At 36.4% G+C, this 8,731-nt stretch overlaps 1 protein-coding gene across 1 annotated transcript in view; it reads left to right on the top strand.

The window, feature by feature from the left end:
- Positions 1-535: 535 nt before the first annotated feature.
- Positions 536-8,731, top strand: part of LOC108579453 (cilia- and flagella-associated protein 74-like) — a 16,552-nt gene continuing 8,356 nt past the window's right edge. Inside the window, exons 1-18 of the mRNA XM_017942997.1 lie at positions 536-656; positions 712-797; positions 858-946; positions 1,345-1,405; positions 1,488-1,904; positions 1,968-2,087; positions 3,400-3,608; positions 3,677-3,868; positions 3,987-4,182; positions 4,253-4,376; positions 4,443-4,596; positions 4,656-4,789; positions 4,850-5,105; positions 6,550-6,790; positions 6,835-7,008; positions 7,221-7,515; positions 7,574-7,895; positions 7,983-8,115. Of these exons, the coding sequence (XP_017798486.1) occupies positions 536-656; positions 712-797; positions 858-946; positions 1,345-1,405; positions 1,488-1,904; positions 1,968-2,087; positions 3,400-3,608; positions 3,677-3,868; positions 3,987-4,182; positions 4,253-4,376; positions 4,443-4,596; positions 4,656-4,789; positions 4,850-5,105; positions 6,550-6,790; positions 6,835-7,008; positions 7,221-7,515; positions 7,574-7,895; positions 7,983-8,115 (3,324 nt within the window). The remainder of the gene's footprint in view (positions 657-711; positions 798-857; positions 947-1,344; positions 1,406-1,487; positions 1,905-1,967; positions 2,088-3,399; positions 3,609-3,676; positions 3,869-3,986; positions 4,183-4,252; positions 4,377-4,442; positions 4,597-4,655; positions 4,790-4,849; positions 5,106-6,549; positions 6,791-6,834; positions 7,009-7,220; positions 7,516-7,573; positions 7,896-7,982; positions 8,116-8,731) is intronic.

Raw genomic sequence — 8,731 nt, 5'->3', positions numbered from 1 at the left:
TCCCGGCAGCGTTTCTGTTACGATTCCATCTGGCACGAGATCTCGCGGAAGAAACAACGGGCTATAAGAACGGGTAATACGGTGAGGGTTAATTTGAACGATGTATCGTTATGATGTTGGGAGGTGGTTCTTCAATCGCGGTCATTATACGTTAATGATTACTCCCAGGGTGGGGGTGTTGTTTGAATAAACCATGCCTTGCAATTATGACCGTCGTATTTTTTTTAAATATCATCATTACCTCCTACTTTTATCAATTAAAGTCTACGATTAAAGATACCATTACTTTTACGAATTAAAGTATACGATTGTTAAAGATGTGATTACTATAGTTTCACGAAACAGGCTGACTTTCATTACCTTACAAGAGCAAGTATTTTTTCAAATATCTCGAAACTGAGAATGTATCACTTGGGCTACTTTTGTAATCACTTCATCTTGAATGGAGTTCAAGCAGCAGTGTTTGACAGATGCTTCGATCTACTTCCTCGGTAATTTCAATCAGATTTCGTCACGATTAAAAAGCAGAGGCATTATGCAGGAAAAAGCGTGTCAGATATTGTCGAAGAAGCGACTTTTTCGAAAAGAAAGTAAAAGTTTGTTAGATGAGAGGACTGTAGCGAGACTTAACAGAGAAGATCTGGAAACTTGGAAAGGTTCATTTCATAATTACTAATACCCCGAAACAACTCTCATTACGATCTTCTTTAGGACTGTCGAATTTAAAAAAAGAGAAGAAACTTTACCAGAAGAAAAGTGCAGAATTATCGCAGGAAGATCGACGCGAAACTGCAAAGGTTAGAAACTGAAATTGTCTGATTAAAAGTATATCACGTGGTCTTTTGATTTATGCATAGCAAATTGAAGAGGACGAAACACGTTTGGCCGAAGAATCGAAAGATGTAGAAGTTGCAAAAGAACCTGGAAAACGTTCACGTAAAATCCCGTAAATTATCCAGCGAAAATTTAATTAAGCATTGAAATAACTGGCCTAATCGCAGATTACAGATTCACAAGATGGTCCAAGTTAAAAATGCTTCGACTGAGAAAAGAAAGGGAGAAATGGGAAGAGTATTTCGAAAAATATAAAAGATGCAAGTTCCTCCTGCCTTTGATTAAATTCAAGGTAAAATACAATCTTCAATTTTAATTACAAACTAAAAGGCTTTAATTCCAAGGTATTCTAGGTCATTCTGTCGCATCAAGAATGGAATCGTACCTGCCATTCGAAGGAAAGAAGAGCTATTCGAGAAAAAATTCACTTAGAAAATATCTCAAGGTGTCCAAAACTCCTATACGGTATAATTATCGAATAAAAATTGATACAAAACTATTTCCTCGTAGAATAAGATGGGAGTATGACATTGACGAAGCATTGCCAGCTGATTCCGTAGTTTTTAAGAAAGTCAGTTCTTCTCTGAGCGATATAAAGGTGTCCACAATATTTTGAAATGACTTTTCATAAGAATTTTTCATGGAAAGCGTAGATAATGAAGTACGAAGAGGAAAGAAAGGAGAGATCGAAGCTTCGTCATGAAAGGACGATAATGATTGTCAAAAAGATTGTTCGAGAGATGGATACCGGCATTCGTTTACCGAAGAAACGAAAATACCGAAAGAAGTTCGAAGTAGAAGAAATCTGCGAAGAAAGTTTCGAAGAAATTTCCTTCGAGGAAGTTCACAGCCAGGAATTACCAACGATGCAAGAAAGTTTCCAAGGAAGTACTTCGAAGTTTCCCGAAGAGGAACAAAAAGTGGAAAAAATGAAAGAAGAAAAAGAAGTTGAGAAGAAAGAAGAAGAATTTCTTTCAGAAGTTGACTTAAAAAAATCTCGATCGTCGATAGAACAAGTGTTTCCTCGAGACACCTGCTTTTTCGCAATTCCAAGCGCCGTAATTTTCGAGGTAAGAGTAAATTATCACACTTACTCTAAGTTTTCAATAAAAAATTAATTAATCGACCTTCAGGATTTCCAAGCGGGTAAAGTTTACTCTCGTAAAGTGGCGATCAGAAACAAAACAGCGAAATGGGCTTATCTACGATTTCACAGAATACACACGGAAGTTTGGGAGCCTGGAATTGTAGAGGTGCGAAAATAATTATTTCAATTCGTCAATTTTCCAATTTTAAACGCGAAGGAAAAATGACAATTTTCAAATTTTAAATGCGAAGAAAGAATCACAATTTTCCAATTTTAAACGCGAAGAAAGAATGACAATTTTCAAATTTTAAACGCGAAGAAAGAATGACAATTTTCAAATTTTAAACGCGAAGAAAGATGACAATTTTCCAATTTTAAACGCGAAGGAAGAATGACAATTTTCCAATTTTAAACGCGAAGAAAGATGACAATTTTCCAATTTTAAACGCCAAGGAAGAATGACAATTTTCCAATTTTAAACGCGAAGAAAGATGACAATTTTCAAATTTTAAACGCGAAGGAAGAATGACAATTTTCAAATTTTAAACGCGAAGAAAGATGACAATTTTCCAATTTTAAACGCGAAGAAAGAATGACAATTTTCAAATTTTAAACGCGAAGAAAGAATGACAATTTTCAAATTTTAAACGCCAAGGAAGAATGACAATTTTCAAATTTTAAACGCGAAGAAAGAATGACAATTTTCAAATTTTAAACGCGAAGAAAGAATGACAATTTTCCAATTTTAAACGCGAAGAAAGATGACAATTTTCCAATTTTAAACGCGAAGAAAGATGACAATTTTCCAATTTTAAACGCGAAGGAAAAATGACAATTTTCCAATTTTAAACGCAAAGGAAAATGACAATTTTCCAATTTTAAACGCAAAGGAAAATGACAATTTTCCAATTTTAACCACTTGCGCTGAAAAGACGTGCGACGCACGTCGAGATGCTTTTGTCCCAGAATTGCCAACGACGTGTTAGACACGTGAATCGTCGGTTATCTTCTTTTTCACTTATGAGAAATTTTGTTTGTTAAGTTTGTAAGAAAAACATGTAAGAAGAGAAGATGTAAAGTACAGTCTGTACCACAAGAGCGTGGACGCGATATTTTCGAAACCTGAAACTTTGCTCGCGTAAAGCAACTATTAATTTATTAGATGTACCTTGGATGTGTGTAAAATTTCTCACAGAAAGAATTAACTTTCACGTAGATATCGCGTCCACGCTCTTGTGAAAAAAATCGTAGAATGCAAGCAATGCCTTGTTGCGTTACATATCCCAGATTGTTTTGAGATGTATCGCTCTGTACAAAATTAGTGTACGTATCTGTGTAAAGTAGATGAAATTTTTCGCGCTGAACTCTGCCGAGTCTTCTTCGAATTACAGCGTAGCATTTGGACATCTGTGAATTGGCTGCCAGCGCAAGTGGTTAAACGCGAAGAAAAAATTATTTTACAAATGGTTTTAACTTAGATTGATATTATGGACGCTGCAAGGGTGAAACCTGGCTTGCACGTAACAATTAACGTGAAATTTTCACCAATCCACGAGGAGGAAGTGACAGCAGAGATTTCTTTCCTAACTTTGAATCCTGACGACACGAAAAATTTTCACGAATTTCGTGTTTCTGTCCGATGCACTCCACAGACTGCTTTGCCTGTTCTGGACCCAAAGGAAGTTAGGTAGAAATTGATAATATGATCTGGTTTTTAGTTTTTCTAATTTTCAATTATTTGAAATGGAACAACAGATTTCCTTCAGCTCCAATTTGGAAGTACGACGATCGAAAGTTGAACGAAAGGATTCTAACTGTTTCCAACGAAGGTGCAAAGTCTTGTTCCGTTGTAATCGAGGAAAGAAATAATCGAGAAAATTGTTTTTGGTGGTTCTGTGACCAGGCAGACTTGGAAAGTGCAAAATCTTCTATTTCATGCATAAGTCAGTTGACTGAAATTAGGAATTATTTAATACATTTTCCAGATGAAAGTGAAATTTTATCCATAAGTCGGTTGACTTTGGAAATAACAGTTGGAAATACATTTTTAAACGATCAAAATTAGGGAATATTCGATATACTTTTCAGATGAAAACGAAAACGGAGAAATCAACGAAAAATCTGGAAAAAAATATCAGATTGAAATTCCCCCAACATTCAAGTGCAATTTGAGGATCACTTTCAGACCAAAATACGTTGGCTTGCATCACGAGGTGCTGGAAATCTGTTTCTTAAGCGAGGACAGGACACTTGGAAAACAGGTTTTCACAAAAATTGGAAGAAAGAATTTAACAATTTAAAATACAGAAATTTTCCTAATTTCACAAACAGAGTGTCCCAGTTTGGACCGAAGTTACTGGCTACCCGATTCACTTAGACCCACCTTGTATCGATCTAGGCATTGCTACGATCGACTCAGACGTTTGCCAACAAAGTTTCAATATTGTTAACACTGGTAACTTCCGCAAAATCTAATAAATCCAATATTAATTAAAGTATCACAGTATGAGTGAAATTTCAGGACGTTCAAATACAGAAATCTTAACAAAAACACCGAAATATTTGGGCAATCAAGTGTCAGTTCACCCAAAATCGACAATAGTGCAGTCAGAATCATTTTCTACCGTCGCTGTGAGATTAATCCCCGAAACGAATATCGTCAACATTTCCAAACGGTGTGTATTTCAATAAAAATTGAAAAAAGTGAATGAAAAGTTCACTTCTCTATCCTCAGATTTTACGATCGTTTATCAAACATGCTGGAGTTTCCACTTCAAGTGCAAATTATATCTCAAGATCAAGAAAACCCACCTCCGTTGATCCTGAAAGTTTTAGCTACACTGACCACGTGTCATGCTCTAGTATTAGGTAAAATAAATAAATAAATAAATAAGAAAATACTGGTTCTTAATTTAATCTCATTTCCAGAACCAGCCCATGTCGATTTGGGATACGTTTGCACACACGAGTCTGTTAATACAGAAATAACTCTGACGAACGAGTCTTTGTTGACTCAAAAGTACGCTTTCTTAAATTTGCCAGCATTTATGGAGATTCAGCCGAATTATGGTTTCGGAGCAATTCTTCCTGGAGAGACTATCAAGCTTGATTTAATTTATTCCGCTTGTTTAACTGACATTCCTGGGAACGAGATTGGAGCTAATGGTTTATTTGGCGAACGAAGGTTGTCTAATTGTTCTTTAATTATTAACCCTTTCACAGGTTAGTATTATGAATAAATTATTGCAGACGCTATCTTCTTTATGCTTAACCGTTCGAGTCCCAGGGGTCATTGAAAATACACTATCGAAAAATGCCGAACAGCGCAATAACGCTTCTTAATTTTTCTTCTTTTGTGTCGACAAAAAAAGACAGCGAAGCGATGTACAGTAAATTCTCCACAAGTGTCAGTCCGCAAGAAACCTAAACCTGACACTTGTAGAGTCAGGGACTACGTTTTCGAGCCTCGCGCCCTAAAAGATAAGGATGAAAGGTGAGTCGAGGCAACCAAGCGATTTAAATACCAACTTTTTTAATTTTACGTTTTTTTATCCCAAAATTTTTCTTAACATATTGATGAGGTTCATTGTCACGCCAGATATTTCACTGTATTAAGATAAAACAGACGCCCTGCCCTGTATTACATTACATAGAGTCGGCCTACCGTTTGACTGCCAGTTGGAGAATTGGCCTGCCGTTTGACTGACACTTGTAGAATCGGCCCTAAATTTGACTGACACTTGTAGAATCGGCCCTAAATTTGACTGACACTTGTAGAATCGGCCCTACACTTGACTGACACTTGTAGAATCGGCCCTACATTTGACTGACACTTGTAGAATCAGCCCTACATTTGACTGACACTTGTAGAATCGGACCTACATTTTTTTTTTGACGTGGAGGTAGGCCGACATTAAATTAATTACTCAATAAGTATTAATAAGTAAATGTTATTCAAATTATATCGTGTTTGATCTCATTTTCATCAGAAAAATCTCACCAACATGTTAAAAAAAATTTCAGATGAAAAAAAGTAAAATTAAAGAAATTATATTTTTCTATTATGATGTCGAGCCGTGAAATCTCGTAAAGGAAACCGACTTGTGTATCCTTACACGCTGACTGACTGCGAGCGAGATAACATGGGCCCAGCAATGACACAGGCCTAGGCGTAGGACCATCTATACTGACACTTGTAGAATCCAAACTGACTGACACTTGTGGAGAATTTACTGTACATGCGTCAGAAAAGTTGAGCGCGCTATTTCGACAGACTGTGAGTGCACCGTCAGTTGTCCATAGCGTTTAAATGTACCGGGTCTATTCGACACAAAATCTAAACAGCGCGATCGCGCTGCTTGGGACTCGAACTGTTAAACTGTGAAAGGGTGAATTTCTTCAATTTTTGCAATTTACAAAAATCAATGAAAAGTTGCAATTGTTTAGTTTCTGTATACAAGTAGCCACTCTATTATTCTTCAATTATTAACCCGTTCACAGGTTAATATTATATGCTCTATCTTCTTTAGTTTCTTTCATTTCTTCCTAATTTCTGCTTAAACTGTGAAAGGGTCAACTTCTTCAATTTTGCAACTTACAAAAATCAATGAAAAGTTCTAATTTCTTAGTTTCTGTATAAAAGCAGTTACTCTAGCAGAGCTAGCTGGCAACAAGAAACAAAAAATACTGAATAAACTGATGAATCAGTTGAACAGAGAGACCGTAATTCCTCGAGCTCGCGGTCTTCCACCTCCACTATCTGTAAATTTAAAAGTGCCTAAAACAGTACGTGCTATCACTGACGGGAATAAGTGTGACTTTGACGATCTGACGAATCAATCAGAAGTGGACCAAGGTGGCAAAGAACGAGTGTGAAATATTCGTAAAAATTTGTACAATTAATTCAGCTTCAGTTTGCGTTAGATAACGAAGAGACTGCAGATGTATCTCTAGAGAAACTTGGTTATCTTGACGAAAGAAAGGAGAAGAATACGATAGACCTATCTGTGTACATTGTGGACACATTCTGCGAGCTGAGTGAACAAATAATCGAATTCCCTGCGACCCCCTGTGGCTCATATTCAGTGGTAAATAAATACTCAACTCTTTCCTCGAATAAACGTCTGAATTCTAGTCAGATTAGTTAGACACTCAGCTTCTAATTAAGAAATGTGTTTATTTACTTATTTAGCAAACCATTTGAATGAAAAGCATTTGAAAGTTTAAGAAAATTTGTGACAAGTAAATTTTTATAAATTTATCACCTGATAATTTTATTGCCCTAAATGAATTTGTTTAGGCTTCTGTGCACCTGAGGGGCTTCAACATGGCCTCTTACCCCAACTGCACTTGTGGAATAGTGAAAAGTCAACAGAAAGAATTCACAGCTCGTTACGAATTCAAGACTTCCTCCGATCGAATTAAAATTGTACCACAATGTGGCACTTTGCAGAGCAGCGAACTTATCCAGGTGAATTTTATGTTCGAACCAAGGCTACCCAAAAATCTGATCTCCGAAGAAGGACTTAAACTAAGAATGAACATCGAGGAACAGGAAGCAAAATCTGAGAAAGACGAGAAATCCACTCAAAAAGGTATTTCCATTTTTAAAAAGCATTTATATAAAAGGAAGTAATCATACATTCACACAAGGGAAAGAAAAGAAGAGGAAAGTGACGAAGAAGGAAAAACCTGATGAAAAAAAGGAACTTTCTGATATGGACAAGCTAGCTGGTGAAATTAGGCTACTGGAAACCTTCGAACCACGCATTGCCACGATTTTTATAACATGCATGATAGAACTGGAAATGAAAAACGGCTCGAAATACGACGAACTATTATTCGCAAAATTAACTTGCCCGATTACCAGACCTGAAATTTTAATTCTGAACGAAAATCGTGAAATAAACTTTGGATCAACAGCGATCGACACTTCATCGAGGAAATTCCTCCTAATAAAAAATATCTCCACCCGGTAAGTACTAAAAAAAAAAAAATAAAAGATTCCCAAAAAAAGCACCTAAAGCACAAAATGAAAAATTGAAAAAACTATTATAACCAGAAACGTGAAGATTGAAGTGAGTCTATTGGATCCATTTGGACCATTTTTCGTGGCTCCAGGGAAAACGATCGAAACAGGCTCGATTTTGAAGCTCCCAGTTACGTACAAACCAACTGAAAACCACAAAGAAGAAGTGAGTCACTTTGAAATTTAATGAAATATTTAATTAATCGTATAAAAAATGAAGTGAGTGTCGTTTAAAAAGCATTGTAGGTAGGAATAACGATAAAATTGGTTCGTGGAGCCTTGCTCTTAAAGACAGAGGTCCAGCCATGTCCTTCTATGGGTCTTTTATCCTTAATGGTGTATCTACCTGGACCAGGACGAATTTCCGACAATGTAACAGGTCGTATAAATTCGACGTTCATATTGAACGGATAATTCTTCGTGTTTCTCGGCTTTCTTGGTGATTTCGGATCGTAGTGGCCAGGTCCTGGCTGATTTGGATCCTTGTAACACAACGCTAGATCCTTCAGCATGATTCTCATGCCTGATACCTTTGGAAATCTGCCAAAACACAATCGTTACGCTTGCGCTTTTAACGTGGCAACTCGAGCTAAATAAAATCTCGTCGATGTCCTTGAATTTTTGGGAAAAATTCGAGTATAACGATTATTTGCGCGATTTAAATGTTCCTGATTGCGAATAATCATTGTAAATAATTTTGATTTCCTTTTCTTATTGGTGAGAGTCAATGTCGACGATTTTTGAAGCAAAAATTTTCAGAGATCTCCCCAAATTTCACTGGA

Source organism: Habropoda laboriosa, unplaced genomic scaffold (assembly GCF_001263275.1).
Source record: "Habropoda laboriosa isolate 0110345459 unplaced genomic scaffold, ASM126327v1 scaffold33, whole genome shotgun sequence".
In the NCBI taxonomy this organism is placed as follows: Eukaryota; Metazoa; Arthropoda; class Insecta; order Hymenoptera; family Apidae; genus Habropoda; species Habropoda laboriosa.
This window is presented reverse-complemented; position numbering and strand designations above follow the sequence as displayed.